Source organism: Chionomys nivalis, chromosome 1, assembly GCF_950005125.1.
Source record: "Chionomys nivalis chromosome 1, mChiNiv1.1, whole genome shotgun sequence".
NCBI classification, from domain to species: Eukaryota; Metazoa; Chordata; class Mammalia; order Rodentia; family Cricetidae; genus Chionomys; species Chionomys nivalis.
This window is the reverse complement of record NC_080086.1, coordinates 195,522,093-195,548,078: the sequence shown is the minus strand read 5'-3', so window position 1 is coordinate 195,548,078 and position 25,986 is coordinate 195,522,093. Positions and strand designations below refer to the sequence as shown.

Sequence of the window (25,986 nt, the reverse complement as noted above, 5' to 3'; positions counted from 1 at the left end):
TGGTGCCCTCTTCTGGCCTGCTGACAGAATTTGTATACTAAATAAATAAATAAATATTTAAAAAAAAAAAAAGACTTTCTACGAACAAAGTTCTTTCCCCAATAAGTTTTATTATAAAAGTCCAAATATTCCACTAATGTACTGGGAAAGTCCAAGTCTCTGAAGGGGATAAGGAAAGAAAGTAGGAGTATTTCCTTCCGCTTTACAGAAAACACTTAATTCCTCTGAAACTTCCTAGGAGAGAACACGTTTGTATACGGTGCTACAAAGTACACTTAGCTGTTTCCCAGAATGCCACCTGACCACAAAAATCGCTACAAAGAAAGAAAAACTCAAGAGTATGCTCCATCCAGAATCTCCCTACCATTCACTTTCCAAAGTATGTCCTGCAGAAGGCACAAACATTCAGGAACAAGTACTTCAAGAGGATACCCGCCCAGAATTTTCCAGGCCTCACTGGGACAGACCTGGGAAAGAGGGATGAGAAGGGAAGCAGACGGGACTCAATCTCAGACACTTTTAAAGACATGTGCTTTTGTTATTTTGTTGCAGCACCCGAGGACACTAATATAGAAGCCCAGATTGGAAACAAAGACCTGGGTAGGGATCACAGAAGAGTTACTGAAGACTGCACCAAGCTGTGATACTCACTTCTGGTCATCTTCCCAAGATGACCATCACCAACTGACCCATCCCTCCCAAAGAACCACAACTGTTTCTGTCTGCTTCCACATTGTCACTGCTTCTGGGCCCCTCATTGTCACTGCTCCGGGCCCCTCTGTCCTGCCATCCTGCCGGGCAGGCACCATCAGCCCTGCTTGTCCCGCTCACTAGAGGAAGACTAGTGGGCAGCAGAAGGTGCTATGTGCTGAGACAGCGAGTATGGGGTTAAATCAACCTGCAAAGGCATCAGGCTAGCTAAAAGAACCACACTGTGTGGGATATAGAAAGAAGCTCTTGTTTTGTGGACTGAGCAAGACTTAAAATTCAATAAAAAGAGCATCTTGCCTTTTTCAGAATGATGAGAAACCTGAAGACTCCATATGGGTATAAAAGATTCATTTCAAAACCATAACTGGCCAGTGAAGACTGGTATTTTAGGCACATTACTAATACCAAAAAGGTATGTAATTTGGTAATCCTATTAGATACAAGCATTATACCTCTACGTAGGAGGTATACAGAGGAACCATGAAATCATAATGTTCTATTGTTCATCAAGATCATTCTGGATTTTCAAGGTAATCTGACTGGAAGGCATGGGAATAATTACATAGTGCTATACTCACTTACAGCATGGTTTCCACAAACATTTCTATTTTTGTATCAACACTGCTTTACCTTACTTTACAGGTTTAATGGATATTAACGTGTTACAAGGAAGGATACAAGTTTCATCAAGTTCAAACCTGGCTGGTGAACTTACTTGCTGCCTTTTCCACCACTCCCAACTGCCAAAGCTTCTTTCACTGTGTTAGATGCCCCTTAGAAATAATCACACACGTCTGATAAATTGCATGCCAAGCAGGTAAGGAGAAGCATTCTATGTCAATGCTCATTCGCAGCAACTAAGAGTAAGACACAGCCAACAAATGTAGAAGCAAACACCAAAGTCACCTGTCATGATGCGGCTCACAGACTAAGGGAGACTATGTATCTAAATGACTAGAACTTCTTTCTAGCACGCCTTTTGGATTTTCCAGATTTTCCAGAACACACTGTTCTTTTGATCCATTTCATTTATAACACTGGTGATTTTACAGCACCTCCAAGTTCGGGTGAAACAGCCCAGACACGGCGAACCACTATAAAATGCTCAGCAAAAGCAGAGCCGGGATCAAAATGGTTGTATAGAGTAAGAGAGTTGGCTCCGTGGTTAGGATGACTTGTCGCTCTTGTAGAAGACAAGGTTGATTCTCCGCACTCACACAGCACCTCACAAATGCCTGTGACTTCAGTCCCAGGGGAGACGATGCCTCTTCTGACCAGGAACTCACATGGTGCACATACATGCAAGCAAAGCATTAATACACATACAATCAAAAAAATAAATAAATCTTTAAAAAATAATTTTATAAAAACGGATCACATATGAACTTGTCTGAACAAAGCACCATTTCTGTTTAGTTAACACATGCTAAAAAACAGAAAGTAAAATACATTGTTACACTAGGCGATATGATGCACACCTTTAATCCCAGCACTTGGGAGGCAGAGGCAGGCAGATTTCTGTGCACTTAAGGCCAGCCTGATCTACAAAGTGATTTCCAGGATAGCCAGTGTTACACTGAGAAACCCTGACCTAGAAAAACAAACCAACAAAAGCACTATTACAGTTTACGAGAAGGTAGACACTGTGTCACAGAACAGATACTAGATGGCAGCCTACCAAGTGCAAATATGACAACTTTTGGTCTTCTGGACAAAGCCAACTTTGCAAGAGACAGCTCTTAGTAATATAAGAGAATAGAGAGAGAGAGCTACACTTTAGGAGAAACGTGGGCAATAACATCAGACCTAGAGACAGGTCAGTAAGTCCACAGAGAAAGATTATTGTTATATTGAGGGATGAGACAGAAAAACTTGCTGAAGTCGGAAGGAAGATGATGGAGTGGACATGAGATCAGTCTCCTGTGAAGGGATGGTGAGACCAGCCCCCCTGCAGGGCTGAGGTGGGAGGGAAGGTGGGATCAGCCCTGCAACAGGGCTGAGGTAGGTGATGCGGAAAGCTGCTAAGTGGCTGAGGGACTGCAGCATGGCTTCTAGGCTTCCTGCTCTGTAAACTAGGTGAACTAGGCGCAGGAGAGTGTTAAAAACACTAGAGAGTGGCGGGCCAGAGGGGCAGCAACAAACCAGGCACCAAAGAAGGCCTAGGGGAAGAGACACAGAGGAACCAGCTGGCTGGGGTGCGAGGACATCCACGGGCATAGCAAAGGCCTGACAGGTCTACTGACGCGTCCTTGTATTCTTCAGAAGGGGCAAGAGTTGAACGGGAAGCGACTGGGTGTGCGAGGATGTGCTTGCTGGTGGGATACAGAGAAGAACCAGAAAGGCCTAGGTGACAAAGACGAGTGGCTAGAGCCAAGCACTCATTTCTTTCTTTTTTAAAAAATAATTTACTTTTATTCTATGTGCATTGGTGTTTTGTCTGTGTGAGGGTGTTGGAAAACTCCTGGAGCTACAGAGAGTCTTGAGCTGCCATATGGATGCTGAGAATTGAACCCTGGTCCTCTGAAAGAGCATCCAGGGCTCTTTACCACTGAGTCATCTCTCCAGCTCCAAGTTCTCGTTTCTTTCTTTCTTTTTTCAAGACAGGGTTTCTCTGTGTAACAGCCCTAGCTGTCCTGGAACTAGCTCTTGTTCTTTGGTTTACACTCCCATATCACTGTTCATCACTGAAGTCAGGACAGGAACTCAAACGGGGCAGGTACCTGGAGGCAGGAGCTGATGCAGAGGCCACGGAGGGGTATTCCTTACTGGCCTGCTCATCATGGCTTCCCCACGCTTACAGAACCCCGGACCACCAGCCCAGAGATGGTGCCTTTCACAATTGCTGGGCCCTCCCCCATCAAACACTAATTAAGAAAACGTCCCAAACTTACAAAGACATTTTCTTAATTGTGGTTCTCTTCTCTCAGATGACTTTAGCCTGTGCCAGTTCACATAAAATTATCCAGCACATTCTTTGACACCACAATCCCACTTCTAGGAATTTCTCCTAGGAGAAAAGTTAATGAATTTGTACAAGCTTTTGCTTCCGGGAATGTTCACAGAACACTCGCGACACCAGTCAAAGACTAAAACCAACTTCAACATACAACATGTGACTGGTTTACTAAAGACACATGCACATATACAATACCACCTAACCGCCAAAAATGCTACAGGACAATCAAAAACCCATGGGATTAAGCCAAAAAAACTCACTTAAACTATATAGTAACTGATTCTGTTAGCAGAGCCTGCTGGTCCATGCCTGCCATCTCAGCACTTGAGAGGCAGAGGCAGGAGGATCTGGGCCTGAACCACAGGGGGCTCTCAGGACACCCTGTCTCAAAAAACCAGGTCTGGTGAGAGGGCTCAGCAGGTTAAATAGGTTTGCTACCCAGCCCGAGCAAGTCAGTTTTATCCCTGAGACCAACACGGTGAAAGGAGAGATTCTTACAGTTTATTCTCTATACTCAAAACACACACTCACACCTATAGTCAAACACCCTAGAACAGCCATATTAAAATATATCCTAAAATTAAAAACGATCAAAATAACAAAACTAAAAAGTAACTCCATTTTGCTAAAAGTGGGCAAAAACATTTATATAACCACAAAGTTTGAACCATGCATATCAAAATGTTAACTATAGATATCTCTGTCATTAAATTTAATATGTTCTCTTCCTGATATTTTCTAATTTTCCATTGACACATGAACCATGCTGTCTTTGAAACAAGAAATTGAAATTCATACAAAACAAACAAAATAGCAAAAGTCCAAGCAAGGCTTGTAAGAGCAGAAGGACTGAATGAGGGGGCGAGGGGAAGACGAGACTGAAAAAGAAACGAATGCTTGGTGAGCGTGGCAGGGACTTCGATTACACAAGATGGCTAACTGGGGCTCTTGTCTCCTCCCTGCTGGGGCTCATTCCCACCCTGCAGAGGCTGAGACCCCATGTGGTCCTTTTATCTTCGCCTGGCTCCTATCTCCAGGCCAGTTCTGTGGCCGTGAGAATTTACACAGCTGCACACGGCTCTGATCTGCTCATACCTGAGGAAGTTTGAGTGTAGACAATGCACCACATCAAAATCCAATTACCACTTTACTCCAGTTCCTAACCACAAGAGTGCTTCCCAAAAATAACTTTTCCTTATTACCCCCTTCCGTGTGTTGCAACAGAAGCCAAGTGATTGTCCAGGATTAGTGGAAGAGATAAAAGCGAAACGGTAAAATCCAACTCCAGAAACAGAGTTCCAAGACCACCCAGGCTCAAATACTGAGGAAGAGGAAGAGGAAGCAGCAGCAGTAATAGGAATCTGACTCTGCGATCCCCGGGAAAGAGCTAGGAACTCTGTAACTTCAACATCTTTCAATAGCTTTTCCAGTTCTGTTCGTTCCTTTCTGGACACCTGGCAAACAAGACGCTGCACAGGTATGGCGCTCATACTCCGAGCTACACACGGTCCTAGACATAGATGACTAAATTAAGGGTCCTCACGGAACCACTCTTTAGTGGAAGAGTAACCCAGTTAGCACAAACAAATGGAAAGATTGTTCCAGACTCAGAGAATAAAATGCAAAGAATAAGGCCCCGCACTGAGGCCCAGAAACTCTTCATCAGTCTGATGAGGGTTCTGAACACAGGTGCTTCTATCCTGTGGAGACTGACAGTGAGATAGATGGCCCCGCCCCTCAGTGGGCACTGCATCAGGAGAGCTGCTCTGCCCCCCCATCCGGAGCTGGCCCTTGCACTCACCATGGGCACTGGAGAGCTGGCCCTAGTGACATGCACCCAGGAGAACTGACTCTAACCCTCTCCTGACGGGGGGGGGGGGGGGGGGGGGGGGGGGACACGACACACGGGCGGGTGTCCCAGTGGCCTAAAGAGATCAGCTCAGCTATCACCCAGACCCCCACATCCTGGGCCTTGGGTTGGCCACTCTAACATCTACACCATCTACGCCCTGCTGGAGTGTGTGAAGGGACGATAACCACAGAACCTCTATCACTTGGGGCTACAGCAGGATGTCTGAGAGGAGTTTTGGTGAGGGTCCAGTGATGATGGTATTCCAGAGGCCTTGAACCAGACCAGTAACCCACTGCAATGATGGATGCGGCTGATTGGACAGCTGGGTGTAACACACCGCAGCACCCAGTGTGACAAGGATGGATCAAGAGGTGCTGGAAACATGGAGGAGCAAGGTGGAGGGTTTTGTTGTGTTTTGTGGGGTTTTTTTTGGGGGGATGGATGCTACGGGAGTGAGGGGTGACTATGAAGAGACGGAGAGGTGAGTGGGATTGGTGTGCATGATATGATATTCCCAAAGAATCAATACAGAGTTATGTTATTAAAAAAATAAAGAAAAAGATAAGACAGCTGGTAGCTAAAGGAAAGACTGGCGGGACCATACAAGGAGTTTTGTTCCCGTGTACAAGAAAGCAGCATCACTGGACAGTGTATGCAGGGGAGTGGCATATCTTGACAGAGTTAAAAGACCCCTTGAGACAGTACATCACAGCCCATTGCAGCAGAGAACACATGGCCACATTCAGGATCAGTCTGCTAGAAGACAGTCTGAAGGAGCGAGCCTCTCCTAGAAGTCACAGCCTAGGGCCCTATCTCCGCTGGATCACACCTGGAGGCAGGCGGTCCCCAAGGATGTGAAATGCCCTTTAGGCAGATGTCAAGGGAGCTCACACATAAACACCCTTATTTAACAGGCTAGTTCATGGTCAGAGAACTTGCAGAGGCCTCCCGGTCCTGATTATGAAAACTCACAGTAACTGTTGAAAAGTCACTCCAAGAAGAGACAATGAGCTGTTTGGTTTTAAGCCAGCAGGAGGTGGAAATAGTCACTAGCTGTGCAGTGACCCCTTTCCTAGTCCACGAGGGATCTGTCTCTCTCGCCTGGCTTTCTTCTTAAATCTTCTCTCCCATGTGGGGTCCTCAGGCACTCTCCCGGAGCCCACCTAGCTCCAACATGGGCTTGGCCTCATCCGTCTGAAGGCCCGTGTAAAATCACAGCTCTACTAGCGTTCGAACCTCACCGGAGTGCTTGCTGAGGGTCTGTTTAAATTCACTGACTCCAACGAAAGCTGGCAGATTACATGCCATTCAAAGAGGCAGGCTACTGTCTGGCTTTAAAAAGCTGTTAAATACTTTTATTGGTGATTTATTGTGTTGTTATTATGAATTTGGTCTATAAATACCACCTCTGCATAGATCACTGCCTCCATATTGGCAAAAGGAGATAAATAAACAAGCTTTCAGAACTGTGAACTTCACTCAGAGAGACATCTACATTGCCAATGCTACCAAAGTGCCCACGGCCTTATCGCACACTCCAAATGGCTCTCAAGCTCCTCAGACTGACGGTGTCAACCAGGGGGGTGGCATTCCTATACCTTCAACATTCTCTTCCACGTCAGAGGTATCAAGCACTTACACCAACATTTCTCTCCTGGCTCTCCGTTACCCATAGTCAGCTAACACTAAATGACATCTTTTCCTCCATCTGCTCTTTCTTTCCCTATCGGGTAAAGAAGCCCAATGATCTTGGGAAAATCTGCGTCCATGCCCGAGCCACACCCCCAACATTCTACCATTCAGACTTTGAGGTATGAAAGGATTCTGATTTGTGGCCAGTTTTATCCTAGACAAGAATACCATAAGCTTCCTAAGCTAGAGACAATTAAGTTCAGTCACCACAGTCTAGATAAATAGATATTAATGGTAGAAAATATCATTTATAAAACCTGGTAATTTGGGGCTGGAGAGATGGCGGCTTAGCAGCCTCCTCTGGCCTCCGCAGTCATGTACATGGTGTGCATACATACGTACATGCAGGCAAGCATTCATATGCACAAAATAAAAATCTTAAAATGTTTTTTAAAAGCTGACCCTATCATATATTACATTACTCCAATTCCATACATTTACAAATACTGAGAACAGACTGATAAATGTTTATCACAAACATTTTCTATGTCTATTCCATCATTAATATTTGAAGATTACCAAAGACTTTTTAAGGAGAAATGTACTGAGCTTAAACAGGGAGGAAAAAAAAGACTTCGTTATGAATCACTCACTCATTTTAATTTCAATATTGTCTTTTAAAAAGATACTAAAGAAGAAAAGTACCTGTACAGCCTGTTGGGATAATGATTTACGTTAACAGCAGCTTAAGAAGAAATACACGAAAAAAGCTCAGCTTCCTGCATCTTTCCTTCTTCTTTAGTTAAGACTGGAAGAGAAGGCTTCAACTTTATTACAAGGGCCAATGAAGGATAATGGGGAGATTAAACCACAGAAAAGCAATCACTGACTGAAAAGCCAGCAGGTGAACAATCTGTCAGCCAGCTCTAAGTGGCTACTAAGATCGGTGATTCTCCAACCGCGGGTTCTTGTCTTGCCTTGCTCCAGAAAGGAGTGGGCAGGCAATGAGGGCGAAGAAGTGAGAGGGACTTTCATTTGTCATGAGGGAAAAACAATACAATAAGGAAAGGAAGGCCCCAGTGGGAAACCAGGAATTCATCAAGCTTCCCAGGACCACTGTGTACTGGACGAATGGCCCACAACGTGGCTTGTTACTTTATCCAGATTAACTCGGAATAATCAGTTATTCTAAATGGACAGGGACCAAGCAGGAGCGGGGCACACACTGCAAACCCCTCGCTCATCAGACGGCAGTTCCCTGGGCTTAGAGTTGGAAATCTCATAAAAGACCCTGAGACCCTAAGTCGGCTGCGGATGAGGAATTATTTTCAACATGGAGACTTTCAGTAAAAGACAGTTACTCGTGTCTTTGCATTTAAAGAAAATCACAAATAAGCAGAATGTTTTTTATTGGAAGACACTGCTGTTCTCGGTGAGTTTTTCTGAATCTCCTAACCTAAGTAATAATAATTCAAACAATATTCGAAAACAAACAAAAGGTCTCTAAGCATTGGCACACACACAAAGTGACAAGGGCAAAGGGGATATTTTCTTTTCATCTGCCAATGGTGAATTCCTATTAAATCACTCTGCTTTAGAAAGTATAAATAATAAGCATCAACTGAAATAATGTTTAAATACATGAAATCAAGTTAGACTGATTTCCCATGAGAAGCATTTTTAATTAGTTACAAATATTTTAGCATTTTATTTCATTCAATTATAATTCCTAGATTTGGGATAAAAGTACACCAAAATCTCTCTTGGTGTGAACGTAATATAAATCCCAGGCAAAGCAAAATGTAAAAGACAGGAAAAGCCCCTATCATTTTTAGAAACATAAAGTGATTCATGGTGTGGACAAAAAGATATAAAAGTACACGATCTTTAACCAGAATAGCACCCCAAGTCCCCAGCGAACATTAATCTCTGCTGTGCCAGCTGAATTCAAATTAACCCAATTTTTCCATGTTAATTAAACCAGCTATTTTCTTCTTATTGTATTTTAGCTTCTTAAATAGTAGAGTCTACGAGTGATTCCCAACAGACTTGTTCCAACAACAATGACGTATTCATTTACTTCTATTGTGACCATACAATACAGTAACCGAGCAGTAATTTTTTACAGTCAATTACATGTGTGGTTCTTTATGCTTAAAGATGCTGAAATAATGTGTACTATAGAGCCATATGCCTGAATCTCTAGTCTGCCAGAGGCAGTTGCCTGGGTAACACATTTTCTCTCCAGTTCAGCATAACCCTTCATTGAATATCATTAGGTGTCATTAAATAGCAAACATTAACATGAACTTCAATACACAACTTGCATAGAGTCATTTTACCCGTGTAAACAAGTGTTCCATCAGTTACAATAAGCTTAAAATAGATTATGATTTTCTGTATATAAGAACAGGAAAAAAGTGCCCACATGTTGATCCTAAATTGAATTTGCACAAATTTCTGGTCAAATGAAAATTCAGACTGAATTTCAGGGACAATACTTCTCATCAAATGGTCATAACATCGCATGCAAACAGAGGGTGAAGTGTTTGCAATTTTACTCCTTGCTGCAAAAACTACTCCGTCTCCTAACAGGAAGGAAGGAGAGAACGCACTGGCTTTCAGCAACAAAAGACACTTTTACGTAGGAAGCAAACAGAAAGCATGAGACTACACAAATTCATTATCTTAAACGTGTTTCTAAATGTACTGGGGTAGGCCGGGCGGGGTGGTGGCACATGCCTTTAATCCCAGCACTTGGGAGGTGGAGGCAGGTGAATCTCTGTGAGTTCGAGACCAGCCTGGTCTACAAGAGCTAGTTCCAGGACAGGCTCCAAAGCCACAGAGAAACCCTGTCTCAAAAAACAAAAACAAACAAACAAAAAAAAAACATGCAAATGTACTGGGGTACAATTGACCCCCAAACATTGCGTGCACTGGGGCATACAACATATGTTTACAGGCATGTACATTCTGAAATCATTACCATAATCAAACTAATTGATGCATCATCACCTCAGTTATCTCATATAGTTAAAATACTTTAAATACTCAAAACTGAAGTATCACGTAGTTTCAATTACAGAAATAACTGGTTTGTGCAGGGTGTTCTAGAAAATGCAAGAATCAACAGCAGAAGCCACCCCATATGTCAGACCTTTACCCTATACCACACAAACAAGCATCTGCATACAAAGAAGCAGTTACTTCTGTAAACTGCCTCAAATTATAAACACACCTCTTCCAATAGGCCGTACCCCTCCCAAATCACAGAGTGATGCTGCTTTAGGACACATCGTGATCTGCACATAAACTCGAGCTCTCAGCCCACCCACAGCCGTGAGCTTTTCTGCCGTTGCATTGAAAAGAGCCTCAAAAGGCTCACTGCTGCTTTAAAGGACACATAGAAAGAGAATCCCCAAGTGGCACTGCTACTCCTTGATATTTTCTTACTCTCCCCGGTACAGAGAAAGAAAACCTCACGTCCTAGAAAGGGAAGGTAGAGGCTGGTGAAGCAGCACCACCAGTACTGTCCAGTCCACTTGGAAACAACTCAACAGAAAGCGCTACCAGGATAAAGGCGTTCCTGCTGATAGGGACACACATCACACCTGTTACCTGGCCCAAAGAAGGAAGAAATGCCAAAAAGAGCCAAGTGGCTTTGCTTCAGGGGCCTTGCTGTCGCCCTGGATGCTCCCCCTAACATTCATCCAACCACAAGGCAAGGAAAACAGCAGCACATGTTTGATTCAGGCGCAAAAAAAACAAAACAAAAAAAAAAAAATTGACAATGAGCATATATTTTATTTTGCTTTCACTAATATACGTTGAATGGATGTTTCTACAAAGCATTTATTAAGAAACAAACTGATTACAAAGCTAAATATATCTTTGAGCAAAACCCAGTCAATAACAGGAATCAACCAAGGTGGACAGAGCAGTAGCCATGCCCCCTCTAAAGGGTTACACAGGACAAGCTATAGTTTTAAATCAAATTAACGCTGGACTGCAACAACTGTAATGGCTGAGAAGGTTAGCCTGATAACCTAAAAAATATCAAGAATGGAAAGTGAAATTAAAAAGCTATATCTGGCCGGGCGATGGTGGCGCACGCCTTTAATCCCAGCACTCGGGAGGCAGAGGCAGGCGGATCTCTGTGAGTTCGAGACCAGCCTGGTCTACAGAGCTAGTTCCAGGACAGACTCCAAAGCCACAGAGAAACCCTGTCTCAAAAAACCAAAAACAAAACAAAAACAACAAAAAAAAGCTATTTCTGTTTCTAAAATTCTGATTAGGTAGTTATTTCTAGGTTTTCACCTAAAGTTGACAATAAAGAAAATATGGCTTACAGTCTACTCCTAGTCTCATAAAGACTAAAATTTTATATGAGCAGAATTTGCATAAAATTGGCAAAAGTTTGCCCCCCCCAAAAGGTGAAATTTTTTATATAAAATTACATTTTGTTGTACAAAGAATCTTAACAAAGTATAATGAGAATCTCCCTGATACAACAAGGACTACCCTTGGATGTAGACTTTCATTCAAATCCTCACAAGAATGTATTATGCCTGTCTAAACCTGGGTCTGGCCATCTGGTGCTGTGTGCCCACCCTACCCCGCACTACCTACCTGTCTCTAAAGCCTCCGGACAACACACACTCACCTAAAGCGGCAACTACGGAGCTGAGAGGACTTCCTATCTCTGCAAAGCAAATTAAACTACAGGACTCTGAAAACTCTCTCTCCAGATACAATTACTGCAGAAGAGAAACTTCAGCCTTTCCTCTTTCATCCCTAAAGTTAGTGACTTTTCATTTCCTGTCTTCAAAAATAAATACATAAAACACTGAAGCAGACAAACGGATCAGAAATCTTGAACTGCATTTTCAGCCATCCCTCAGCTTCTTACAAGGCTTGGCTAGTTTGTTTCTGAAGTGAAAATCTATATTTTTTTAGTAAATCTAAAAACTAATTCTAAATTAGCCTGAGACATGATGTACACCTAGGAGAGGGACACAGCTGCGTTTTCTTAACTCTTCTTGTAGAAGGCACAAACTAGGCAAACTCATGCCACAGATCAGGGACCAGAAGGGATGAGCTGGTGAAGGCCAAGTCCCTGAACACCTTCAAAGTGCTTTCGCGTCTGTTCCCTTGCAGGGGAGCTGGGAGGAAAAGAGAATGATGCTTCAGTGGAGGGAAAGGCACTGAAGACGGGAAGAGTACCAAAGTTTTGAGCATCTAAGACGTGACACAAGAAATGACGAGCCGCGGGGCTGGAGAGGTGGCTCAGAGGTTAAGAGCACTGGCTGCTCTTCCAGAGGTCCTGAGTTCAATTCCCAGCACCCACATGGTGGCTCACAACCATCTGTAATGAGATCTGGTTCCCTCTTCTGGCATGCAGACAGAAAACTGTATAAATAATAAATAAAATTTAAAAAAAAAAAAAAAGAAAAAGAAATGAAGAGCCGGAAAATACTAGTGATACCCAGAGAGATGCAGAAGACCCAGAAAAGGAGTCCAGATGGTGCAGACAGTGAGACTGAAGATCAGGCTGAGGTGGTGCCGAGAGTAAAGACAGAAAGTACCGCCCAAGGGACGACTTGCCGGCCTGAGGGCTAATATTATCATTGGAGATTGCTGCAGACTCAACAAGGGCAAATTCAGTCCCACAGCAAGAGAAACCTGAGGAGAGAGGCTGAAGAATGAACGAGCAAAGAAATTAATTGCAAGGGCCAGAACAGCCACCTCTTTAGATGAGAGTTCCAGAAAAACGCCAGGCGGGCAGTGGGTGCAATCAGCAGAGGTTGTTCATGGGGCAACTGAGGTGGAAGCTACCTGGACCGTCACACGCCCCGGGAGCAACATCAAGCATGTAACACCAAGCAAGATGTAACACCATTTCCTCAGTGACAAAGGAAATGTCCCTCAGGCTCAGGGAGTGCAGGCCACTTGCCTAAGGTCTCACCCGATTTAAGGAACCCAGTAAGATGCGTGTGCTATGTCAGCAGCCAGTGTTCCTTCCATTAGGGATGCTTTTCCATGAGAAAGAGCCACCATGCCTGGTGGAAGGAGTTATCAGAAGTCTTGTGCATGCGTGTGTATGTGTGTATGTATGTATGTATGTGTGTATGTACATATGCACGTTACACCAGTAAAAGTAACAGTAACATCAAAAGAAGTCTAAGAAGCATTTGGTGAGCAAACGGGAGTATAGGAACTATCCTGAAGTCAATGAGTACCTGTCATGCTGTGTCCACTCCTCTCTAACAACTCTTTATTTTGTATGTCAACCTGATTAGCATTCAGAGAGCCAAGACGAAACACTGCTTTGCAGCACATCTATGAGGGGATTTTTATAATAAGATTAGCATTTTCCCAGATGGACTTGCTTCCCAATATGGTGGGCATTATCCAATCACCAACAGCTTGAATGGAACAAACACTTGAGGGCACTTGAGGGAAAAAGAGAAGACCATGGGCTCTTAGCTGAACACTTGAGCTGGAACATGGATTCACCGAGAGAGAGAGAGAGAGAGAGAGAGAGAGAGAGAGAGAGAGAGAGAGAGAGAGAGAGAGAGAGAGAGAGAGAACACATCTGCATTTATATATTTGTGTGCTATTGGGGTAAAAGTCAGAGGATATTGGGTGTCCTCCTCCATCCTCGTCCAGAGACAGGGTCTCTCAGGAGCTTACTGATTCAGCTAGACTAGGTGCCCAGCAAGCCGCAGAACCCTTGTCTCTGCATTTCCAGTGTTGGGACTACAGGCACACAGTACCAGTCATTTCTTCATGCGGGAGCTAGGATTGCATATCATTAGAGCCTCAAGCTTGTGTGGCAAGCACTTTCCTGATTGCACCATCTCCCCAGTCCCAGTCTGTGAGCTACTCCAAGGGCTCACAGGCCTCAGAAGGTAAACTACCACAATATCACGGCTTTCCTCGGTCTCCAGCTTGCAGACGGGCAAGACATGGGATGGCTCTGCTACCATAACAGGGAGCTGATTCCTTATAGTAAGCCTGGAACTACTAACTCTTTCTGTGGAGAACCTATAAGCACTCTCTCCAGAGAGAGAGTGTGTGTGGGGGGGGGGGGGGGAGTGTATGTGGTGTGGGGTGTCTGTATGTGTGTGGTGTGGGGGTGTGGGAGGGTGTGGTGGGGGGAAAGTGTGGTGTATGAGTGTATGTGTTTATGTGGTGTGGGGGGCTGTGGTGTGAGTTTATGTGGTGTGTATGTATGCGGTGTGGGTAGTGTAAGGTGGTGTGTGTGTGGTGTGTGCGTATATGTACATATGGTGGGGGCTGTGGTGTACGTGTGGGTGTGGATATGTGTGTGTGATATCTGTGTGTGGTGTATGATGTGTGCGTAAGTGTACATATGGTGGGGGCTGTGGTGTAAGTGTGGGTGTGTATATGTGTGTGTGATGTCTGTGTGTGGTGTGTGTGGTGTGTGCATATGTGTACATATGGTGGGGGCTGTGGTGTAAGTGTGGGTGTGTATATGTGTGTGGTGTGTAGCATGGGTATGGGGGAGAGAGCACTTATTCTCTGTCTGTTCCGTATGAATAAGAAGCCAACTTGAACACGAATATTAATATCAATTCCCTCACTGAGGAAGAGAAATATTTTGTAGAGGGAGAAAGAGCAACTCCACAGAGGAAGGCACTCAGGAGAGACAGGAGTCAGGCCTCCCAGCAGACCTCTCTTCTGTTACAGTCTAGACTTCGGGAACATATGTTTTACATATGCAAAATGCAATTAGGTCCAAGGGCAAAAAAGAGAGAGAAAAAAAAAGCAATGCCTAAAAATTGAAAACAAACTGAAACAAATGAACCTAACCATACATCAAGTCAGTGGCCAAACCACACAGAGCAACGAGTTACTCACACACTCTAGGACGCAATCTCTTAACTGCATCTATTTCGTGGAATACAGTCTAAGCACAAACAGCTGAAAAGAAACCTTAATCTTCACTCACTATCTAATTGTTAGAAACGATGTAAGTGTTGTTACTTTGAGCATCTGCATAAAACAAAGATGCAGTTCTGGGAATGCTGCTGACAACTAGGACTTTCAATGAAAAAAAAAACACAGAAAACCAAAGAAATAAAAATAATTTAAATTTAATTTCATCAGTTTAATTTATTTGTGAATTAGAAATATTAGCATGAACTGAAACTCACCCTACCCACTCACTGGAAAGGGTGTAAGTCATTCAGAGTTAATACTAACGCACGTCCCAGAGAAGTCTCCATACAACTGCTCAAGAAAAGATTAAGAGGCTGGGCTGGGGGATGGGAAGGGAACAGACTCCTGAAACCTCACCCTGGGGGAGGCTGGGGCAGGAAGATCTCTCAACTCTTGCCTTTTTCACTCCAAACTGATGACCCTAAAGTTTTGGTTTTTTTGTTTTGTTTTTCTGAGACAGGGTTTCTCTATATAACAATCCTAGCTGTCCTGGAACTCGCTTTGTAGACCAGGCTGAACTTGAACTCACAGAGATCCGCCTGCCTCTGTCTCCTGAGTGCTGGGATTAAAGGTGTGCACCACCACTGCCGTGACCTGGCAAGGCAAACTTTTCGATTAGATTGCAGTTCAAACCGTATTCTCAACAGCTTACTTGATGTGCGCAGCGCATTCTGGAAAGTGACCCGCTGACAATTACCAGAGGGAAAGTCAGTAAGCACTAAATCCCTGGTGTTTCCTCTCTAGCACGGGCTCTGCTCTAGCCTGGGTCATCTACAAACAGCAGGTGGATGCTTCCTCACAGTGATGGGGTGGGGGCTGAGTCAAAGCCCCACCATCTGTTAAGGGTTTCCTGCAGCATCCCTCTCACTAACGAGGATGAGAAGGCCAGCCACACGGGTTTTATACAGAGCACTCTCCGGCATCATTAGCCCACTGACAGCTCCGTGTGTCAAGAGCCCGCCCCTCAATGCTGCAGCCTTGGGAAGGCATTTCAAACAGGAGCCTTGGGAGACATGCAAACCAGAGCAGCTCTGCTTCAGGAAACCTTCACGGCTCTGTTGAAGACAGCTTTAACTGAGTAACTGTCACAGCCTGTTCTTCCCATACAAACACTGGTAGAGAAAGAGACTGGTGCTTCACTTTATACGACAGTGGTTGCACTCAACCTCCTTTCTTTGCAAATTTTGTGTTGAGATTTAATTACGCATGGTCCGGAGTAACGTTCCCATCGCACCGCGCCGCTGGGCACCCGTTCTGTCTTCTGACCTCATCATGCTCAGCTCCCTTCCCACCCATCCTTTTAGGTGCTAGGCTGGCATTGTCCCCAACTCCACTCCTACCTGAATCTTCAACATGCTTACTATTTTTATCCTTCAAATCGAAAGAGTTGCAATATATTACTGATTCTTTACATCTCAGGTGCTTCACACACCAAGGCCTCCCATTTACATTAACTTCCCTTTCGCTGGGAGCTCTTCCCCACCCCTTCTAGCCGGTCAGAACTAGGCTTTCAACAGGACCGATCCTTGTCTCAATTTCTGCTTCTTGCTTTGGGGCCATTGTCTTTCAGTTTTCCTCTTCTCTCCCCTTGTACCCCAATCTCAGCAGCTTCCATCCACATTGAATAATGCAATTCATGAAGCTGACACCTTTGCTCTGACTTCACCATCCTCTTTGCCCCCCCCCAAAAAAAAATCTAACTGGGAGTATCAGTCAATGATAGTGTTTGCTTAACATCCACAGGGCCCAGAGTTCAGTGCCCAGCACTAGGAACCCCCACCCCACAAAAAAAAAAAAAAAAACCACAGGAAATAAGTATATTCTACAGTCTAATTGTCCCTGTGTGTCCCATACCTGTATGGACTGCCTCCTACTCTAGAGTCTTCACGGCCGAAACCTCATGCCTTGCTACACCTAACCTTTCTTATCCTTGCCAGGGCTGGAGCAGCTGACATGTAAAACACCCAGCCCTACTGTGTTTTTTGAAGGTGGACTATTTCCCATAGATTTGTGTATTTACACTTGGTCACCAGCTGGTGGTGCTGGCTTGGGAGGTCATGGAACCTTCTGGGATTGTGGACAGACTATCAAGCTTAAGTGAGTCACTTGGCAAGTCTCGAAGGTGGTATCCACTTCTGATCTTGTTCCGTCAACTTCTGAACAAGCTGAGCCTAGAGCTCCTGCCCCCGCAGACGGCTCTACCACAGACGTGCCCCCAGTTACCATGCCCTCACTGCCCCCGCAGACGGCACCACTACAGACGTGCCCAGTCACCATACCCTCGCTGCCCCCGCAGACGGCTCTACCACAGGCGTGCCCAGTTACCATGCCCTTGCTGCCCCCGCAGACGGCACCACCACAGACGTGCCCAGTCACCATACCCTCGCTGCCAAATAGACGCTGTCTCCTGAAACACAAACCCAAATAAATCCTTCCTCTTTTAAGCTGCTTCCGCCACAGTGATGGAAAAGGCAGCTAGTACATATAGTAAGGGGTCTTTGGTTCGGTTTTAGGATGATGCCCAGGTAGACGCTCGGGCGGGTTCTGCGCAGTCTTGCTGTTCCCTCATCCACACATCCTAGTCAAGACGACTGTTTCATTCTCTCTGGACACAGCAATACCTCATTCAACACCGCCCACTCACTCATCTGTTTCCAGGAAAGAGAAAAAAAAAATCAATGATGTCATGAGTAAACGTCTTTCTAAACCTCATCAGCCGAGCGGTGGTGGCGCACGCCTTTAATCCCAGCACTCGGGAGGCAGAGGCAGGCAGATCTCTGTGAGTTTGAGGCCAGCCTGGTCTAAAAGAGCTAGTTCCAGGACAGGAACCAAAAAAGCTACAGAGAAACCCTGTCTCGAAAATCAAAAAAAAATAAATAAATAAATAAATAAAATAAACCTCATCAGTAGTCTCCAGCCCAGCACTCCTTTCCCTCTCTACCTTCCTTTCTATTTTTTTCCTAGCCAGCAATCTTCAAACCTGTGGGTTCTGGGAAACCTTAGCAGTCTAGAAATTGCTTGGACCCCAGTTAGCTTTTACTTATATATATCATCTCTACCATACTATTAGAAACTAAAACTGAGAAGTTTTAAGTGTGTATATTAATCCATTAAAAAAGGAAATCCATGAAGGGCAGTGGTGGCATATGCCAGATACATTCAAGGCCAGCCTGGTCTACAGAGTAAGTTCCGGGACGGCCAAGGATACACAGGAAAACCCTTTCTCAAAGAAACTTTAAAGAAGAGGAAGAAGAAGAAATTTATTGCATCAGTGGTTCTCAACCTTCTTAACGCGTGGTCCCGTTAGTACATCCTCATGCTGTGATGACCTCAACCATAAAATTACTTCCGTTGCTACTTCATAACTGTCGTTTTGCTACTGTTATGTATTAATGTGTACCTGCGTTTTCCCATGATGTTACATTACCCCTGTGAAAGGTTCCTTTGAAGCCAAAGGGGTCATGACCCACAGGTTGATAACAGCTGTATTACATGGTAAAAAAAAAAATAATAAATGGTAATATAAACATTTGTTTGAAAAATATGTATGTTTTTGGCTGGGTGGTGGTTGCACACCTTTAATCCCAGCATTTTAGAGGCAGGTGAATCTTAGTTCAAGGACAGCCTAGTCAACAAATAGAGTTCCAGGACAGCTAAGAGTGTTAGAAACCTTGAGAGAGAGAGACAGAGACAGAAACAGAGACAGAGAGACAGGGAGAGAGAGAGAGAGAGAGAATCTGTTTTTAAACAAAGGCACTAGTGAAAAAAAGCACATTTAATTCTGAAAGTTCTTTTAACATCTCAGTGGAAAACCACTGCCTTCAGTCTGTAGTGATGCGCTCTTCTAGTTGAAGGTTCATACAGATTCACAATGCAAAGAGAAAGTAGGGTTGTAATGGTCCTTTCAGGAAACTGAGGTGTTATTCTCTGCTGTAACATCAGTGGCAACACTAACAAGCAGCTATTTCTTGAGCATTCGTGGCAGCGTGGAAGTGGAACGTGGCAGCGTGGAAGTGGAAGCTGTGTGGATCTTTCCCGCTGTTGCCTTGACACCCAGTGTAGTTTCGCCTGAGCAGACCCTTTAACCAGCTGGAGTTCTTTTACAGCAGGTCTTGGCCAACTAAAAATACTGTCCCCTAGGTTATGTGGATCTTCTGAACACTGGGGACATTTCATCACCATATTTAAAAGGCTACTTTCATTAATGTTATCACCAGTAACATTAGGAAAGTCTTTACTATCCAGAAATTGTCACATGAAAAAATTTAATTATTATAAAATAATTCATTCTTGGAGAAAATACTAATTCAGCTATTAACTCAAAACTGAGTTCTTTCCTCAAGCATCAAATTATAGTAAGCATAAGTGTATTAAGTTCTTATGTGTATGTCCCCATTTAGTTGCTCAATGTATGTTCAATACTTTGAGAAAACTCAGTAACTTTCATCCTTCAGCAACATGCTGGAGTGAAAACACTGCCGTCGCCGCTGTTCCAGTGTGATAACGAGAAAGGCAACTCGGTGCCTTGGCATCTGTCTTGCTCCACTCAGCCTGCTAGAACAAACTCATGAACAAAGGTTTGGCTGACAGTTCTGCAGATCAAGAGACGTCAGTAGATTTAGTGTCTGGTGGAGACCTGTTCCACACAGACAGTACCTTCTGTTTTCCCTGGATGGTGGGAGGCGTGAACAGGTTCCTTCAAGTCTCCATAAAAAAATCACTAATCCCATCCAGGAGACACAGCCTGTGTAACCACTTCTCCAAGGCCCTGCCTTTTAGATTCGTAGCTTTGGGGTCAGGTTTTGAATCTGGGGCCATTTCAACCTCCTCCGTCTTAGAGATACCTGCACGTCCTCCTTTGTACAGGAACAGTTCTCACCATCTAGACTCTTGAAAAGACCATGGACTTCCAGGGTCCACTGGCCACACTTGTTCTAGAATTCTCCATGTTCTTACAAGAAGCCAATCTCCTTGTCTAGACCAAAATGACTTTGCTTTCCTACCTCCATGATGGATTTGCTCGGCTCTCCAAAGACTCCTGCCCATCACAAGCCTTCCGTTAGCAGTCCCTGTGCAAAAGAGCCTCCTGTGACCTCCCTTTCCCCTCTAGCCATGGCCATTTCTTACCCTGCCCCTCCAGAGAAACTCTCCCAAAGAGGGCTCGGGCGAGTAAGAGGAGAAGGGGGGAGCAGTAGGTACATATGAATGAGATGTGAAATCAGTACCTAGTCATTAATCAACCCTTTCTGGAATTAAAAAGAAAAATAAGAGCCCGGCATCTGACATTCCTAAAGATTTTCAAATGCATCAGCAACATAATACCACCAACCTTTTTTAAAATCCTTTTTAATTTACTCCTTGTAGACAGCGTCTAGCCACCACATTGCATGCACCCCTATGATTTCAGACATCAAATATTAAACATGGAGTGAGTAATGCAAAAATAAAGGGGGTTAATCAGACATCCACAGAAAGAGAAAGATAACGCTGATTCAATGAGAGCTCTTAATGAGGCCTTTTGTTTTGGTAGATTAATTTGGGAGTCTGATGACTACGAAGAACATTTAAGCTCCTCGGTTTGACTGGTGATGATTATTATCAAGGCTTTTTTTTTTAATTAAAAAGATGCCTTTGCTTAATTCTGTAGATTATGAATTTCAGGTGTTTGCCTGAAATGCCTGTCCACCGTCATTAGACAGAAAGGTCTCCTCTGCTGAATGGGACGACTCCAAGACGTGAGTGGCTCAGCCTGTGAACAGCTGATGTTTAAATACATTACCCTAATACTCTTTAAGCACTGCCAATTGTAAACCTCATTAACTCCCAGCGTGTGGCCAAGGTCTGGGTTTTTTCACCACAGCCTCACAAAGTGAAAACAGGTATATAAAAATGATTTTATCATCAACACTATTATATCCTCCTAGCCCTGGGAAGGATTTAAAAGGCTAAATTTTCATCACTAAGAAGGAAGCGGTGAACATGGGAAAGGAACAACACACTGTGCGCCAGCCACATAACCCTTGTTCTCTACCTTTTCTGACACCCTACAATCCTCAGGCGGGAGTGCTGGCCCAGGGTGAGAACAATAAAATGGGGGTGGGGGGCTGATAAGGAGGTCGCCTCTACCTTGGGCCCATCGTGGACACCAGAATACCTGACACTCCCCAAAGTCTGCTCTCACAGAACACATCTTCCCGGAGCACACAGGGTTCTATGCCCAAGGGTAAAAGCATGAACAGTTGGCCGTCTGTGTCCGTGAGCCCTAAATCTAAACATTTAACCACCCGTGACAGCTAGCAAACACTCAGAAAAGAAAATGCACCCATACCGAACAGGGGCTTTCTTGTCATTAAACAATGTGAGAGAAAACTATTTACCTACCCTTTTATTGTGTTAGCTACTAAGTCATCTGATGATGACTTAAAGCACAGTGGAAAACATGATAGGTTCGATGTAAGAACCACAGACAGCGCTCTTCTAGAAGGAGCATGGGCAGACCTTGGCTGGACCCTGTGAGGGCCCTGAACCCAACTGCATGGCCATCAAGGGACAGCTGCCTATGGGAAAGTTCTACGCGATCCTAGCAAGCTCCAGTCACCTGAGCCCCCTGACAGGAAGGGCTCAGCATCTATTGCAGGTATAGCCAGCTAAAAGAAAGCATTCACCAACCCCAGCTCACCCCAGCCCCACTTAACCACAAAGATTTTGGTCTTAGCTTGCTCTCATGAGACAATCACTACAATCAGAAATGTGTTGCAAAGCTCATGAGGACCAACATTAAGATTTCCACCTGGTTCTTAGAAGATAAGAAGTATGAGCTATATATGAAAATTATACTTAGATGACAGACACAGCACAGTTTCCATCCTAATCAAAAGCTACAGTCAGCCGGGCGGTGGTGGCACACGCCTTTAATCCCAGCACTTGGGAGGCAGAGGCAGGCGGATCTCTGTGAGTTCGAGACCAGCCTGGTCTACAAGAGCTAGTTCCAGGACAGGCTCCAAAGCAACAGAGAAACCCTGTCTTGAAAAAACCAAAAAACCAAAATAAATAAATAAATAAATAAATAAATAAATAAATAAATAAATAAATAAATAAATAAATAAATAAATAAAAGCTACAGTCACCACCAAGTCTAAAAGACCCATCAGAAGCCATACACACCCAGCAGCTGGTAGGATGTAGCACACCACACCCGTCTGCGCTCCATGGGCTACCATACAGCTTGTGAACTGGGCAAGGGGCTGGAGATTGAAACACACAAAGACTCAGAGACACAGGTCATCCTTGATACCAGAATGCCCCAAGAATGCCCCCTTTATTGTGTCCAGGGGCAGCTTATATAGGGATAGCCACGCCCCAGCCGAATGCACCAGAAACCATTCCCCTGCCATCAGGAACTCCTGAAGGTCTCGTGCTCAGAGCAGCTGTAGGCACTCAGATCAGGGGAAAACAAGTTGTTTACAAGAAATTCAGGATCTGGGGGTTCACAGCTCCCAACAGTAGGACACCCTGCTTAGTTAATTACATGGCTTGGCTAAGGGGGTCTGGGCTCTGAGAAATCCTGAAACCCATCTCTTCTCCCTCCTCAGATGTAAGCCTCCCTCACTCAGGAACCTGGCCCTCAAACCAGAGGCCTCCAGCCCCAAGCATTCAAAATCTCTTTTCAACTCGCTCAAGGGCCTTCAGAAATTGATTAAGTCCATCCTTAAATGGATTAAGACAGTAGAACAAAGAAAAAATCTAAACACAACAAAGAATATCAATAGGGATTCCGCTGCCCTGCAAGAAACCATGCCGACTTCCTAATTCAAACCAGTCTTGGGTGGCTCTCCACAGCTTGTGGAGAATCTCATCCTCAGAGTTAAGGACTACTTACATGGTCTAGACATGGCCCGTCTCTCCCATCAATCCCTGTATACTGTACCCCAGATATGCTAGACTCACATCCAGATAGGGGGACCCTGCTGACCACAGGCTTTCAACTCTGCTGCCGAGTGCAACCCCAAGTCAGACGAAGGCAGCTGCTACCGGGAGTCGCTGCTACTGGGAGTCGCTGCTTAACAGAAGGCTGATCAGTCAAAAGGTACCATTGGGAGAAGATAGGGATGTTTTTCGTAGAAAAAGCTGGTCATTGACCAACGAAAATTCTTTAGAACTATAGGCTTTCTAATTTCCCAGAGACAAAAACTGTTACAATCAATTACAACACAGTCAGTGTATTAAAGAAACGGCTGCGCTCCCACGATCACCACAACATTAGTTACAATAGCCAAGATGATGTAAACTCAAGCATGGATCAACGGATGAGTGAATTAAGAATTTGCTATAAACACCTAACGGAATAGTACTCAACCTTAAGAAATTCTATCACATGTGACAATGTGGACGAACCTGGAAGACATAACATTAAGTGAGATAAACTAGGCACTGAAAAATAAAGGACGCAAGTTCTCGGCTATAAGCAGAACCTAAAAACATCAGAATCCATGAATGCAGAGAGTGCAGAATGGTGATTAAAACATCAGAATCCATGAAAGCAGACAGTGCAGAATGGTGATTACCAGGGGCTGGCATGGGGAGGAAGCATCAAGGTGACTTATGTTCAAAGAACAAAGTATTTTCAAAAGACAGTTTGGATACTGTGGGGCTATGATTAAAAACACACAGGTACACCTGAAAATTGCTAAGGGAAGTTTAAGTGCTCTGAATACAAAACAAAAGAAGCACATAGTGTAAAAGGTGTGTTAACTAGGAAGATTAGGAAGATTAGTCCGTTCCACTATGCGTACTTCTACATAGTTGTATATGATAAATATTTTTGTGACTTAAAATTAAATAAAACAAGCTTTACAACAAGTTGGAAGACTGAACACAGAAGAAATATATTCTATTTTAGTTCAGAAACTCCAAAGTCCTAAATGAAGGTGTTAGCAGGGCCAGACGGGATCTCTCTCCAGAGATTCTAGGGAGCTCCATTTTAGGTTCATGCAGGCGTGGGTGGCTGCAGGCTCCTGGTTGGGGATGCCTCACACAGACTTTAGCTCTGCAATCTTATAACACCAGGGCCCTGTGTCAAATCTTCTTCTGCCCCCACCTTCAAAGACACTTGTGACGGGATTTAGGTTCACCCAGATAACTTTTTCAACTCAACATGTTAAATTACACAAGTCCAAGATTCCTCCATCAAATAAGGCCAGATTACCAATTCCAGAGGAGACACAGAGGAAACATAAGGCAGGGGGACAAGGTGAAGGGTGTTCCGCTGAGCACCTGCTCAGGGCTATTCAATGGGGTCTCCAGCCAAGCAAAGGCTGCTTCCTTGGTAACTTGAAGCCATGAGATTTTTCTGTCTCCCATTTTAATGCCATTTTACCACATGTGAAATTTTAAAGACAATGAGGACAGAGGGAAAGACGATAGAAGTTATGTTCACAGAGTCACGTTGAAGTTCATAATTTTACTGCTATCTTGAGACACGCAACATATATGTAAATACATTCATACATGTTCACACCACCTCATTAGTTATAACAGTCTCATGCAGTTATAAACACGTCTTCAAAACATGGAATCACCAACTGTGAAATAATCTTGAATGATTATTAAAGATATCATTTCTAAAATGATGGATGAATATGTAGAAAAAACATTTTTGGCGCTATATAGGATGCAGACATTTAGCGAGCTATTTATTATTAAGCAAAACAAAGCTGCCGTGAGCAGAAAACTTAAGGAAGCTAACTACAAGTGCACGTACCCATCTTTGGTCTGATCCACCACACCGCTTAAAAGTTCCACAGTCTTTGGGTTGGGCTGGTTTTCTCCAAAAATATTCAGATACCGAGTGACAAAGTCATTAGGAGACATAAAAAATTCACCATTTTTTTCAATGCTTGCATACTATTAAAAAAAAGAAAAAGAAAAAGAGTTAAGAGACATTATTTAATATATCTGATTCTTAAAAATATATAATCATACTCAATACTGAAAAGGCCACAAACATTCAAAAGATAAAAATCACGTAAGTTAATGCTATCTTCAAAAGGCAATAATCACCCATCACTTCAAAGAAAGAATTTAAACAGTCAAGTTTTATGCTTATCAATAGCACTCAAGAGTGGCTTTTCCCCCCATAAGGAGACATTTGGTAATGTCTGATAACAATTTTGACTGTCATGACTTGGGGAAAGGGAAGGTTACTAGGGAACATAAAATAATGCCGACGCAGGGTATGAAGCACAGGTAGCCTCAAACTCAGGAGCTCCCCTACCTCAGTCTCCGAAGTGCTAGGTTCCCAGCATGTGAGCTTAATAACACGTCCTGCCTAAGGTGGGATCAGCTGGGAAGCACTGAATCCTCTTTCAGGAGGCTGTAGTGAGGCAGCTCCTACACCTTGCATTCCTATGTGGGAAACCAAAGCCCGAGGCAGTGCAAACACAGAAACAAAACTGAAGCTTAGCCAAAGGGACTCTGGCTTTCTGTTTTAGCCAATCAAACCTATTTCCTTTATTTTGCTCCTATAAGCATTTTATAGAACTTGCTCCCTCCACCCTCTTGCTGGAGTCCCTGACGGCTTGAGGTCTGCCCAGTTCCTGAGTCTTGAACTGTACAAATAACTCACTCAAATGCTAGCAGACCTGGCTCATCTGTCAACAGATCATGGAGGCTTCCAGTCTCCGAGAAAAGATGGCAGACTGAGCTGAGTGCTGCCGGGAGCCACACAACAGCTCCCTACATCAGAAGCAGATTTAAATCTGCCCTCATTCATGTCCTCTCACTCAGCGTTACAGGAACTCACTGGCACAGGACTCCCCTCCGTGGTGCTCTTCTAGGACTTGGTCCAGTTTAGGCAAGAGGGACTTGGCTG

At 44.1% G+C, this 25,986-nt stretch overlaps 1 protein-coding gene across 2 annotated transcripts in view; it reads right to left on the bottom strand.

The window, feature by feature from the left end:
* Positions 1-25,986, bottom strand: part of Slc25a13 (solute carrier family 25 member 13) — a 189,322-nt gene that overhangs the window by 125,994 nt on the left and 37,342 nt on the right. Inside the window, exon 3 of one of the 2 annotated variants that reach the window (XM_057769944.1) lies at positions 24,877-25,019. The exons of the other annotated variant lie outside the window; for it this stretch is intronic. Coding sequence (XP_057625927.1) covers positions 24,877-25,019 — 143 coding nt within the window. The remainder of the gene's footprint in view (positions 1-24,876; positions 25,020-25,986) is intronic. 2 annotated transcript variants of the gene reach the window in all.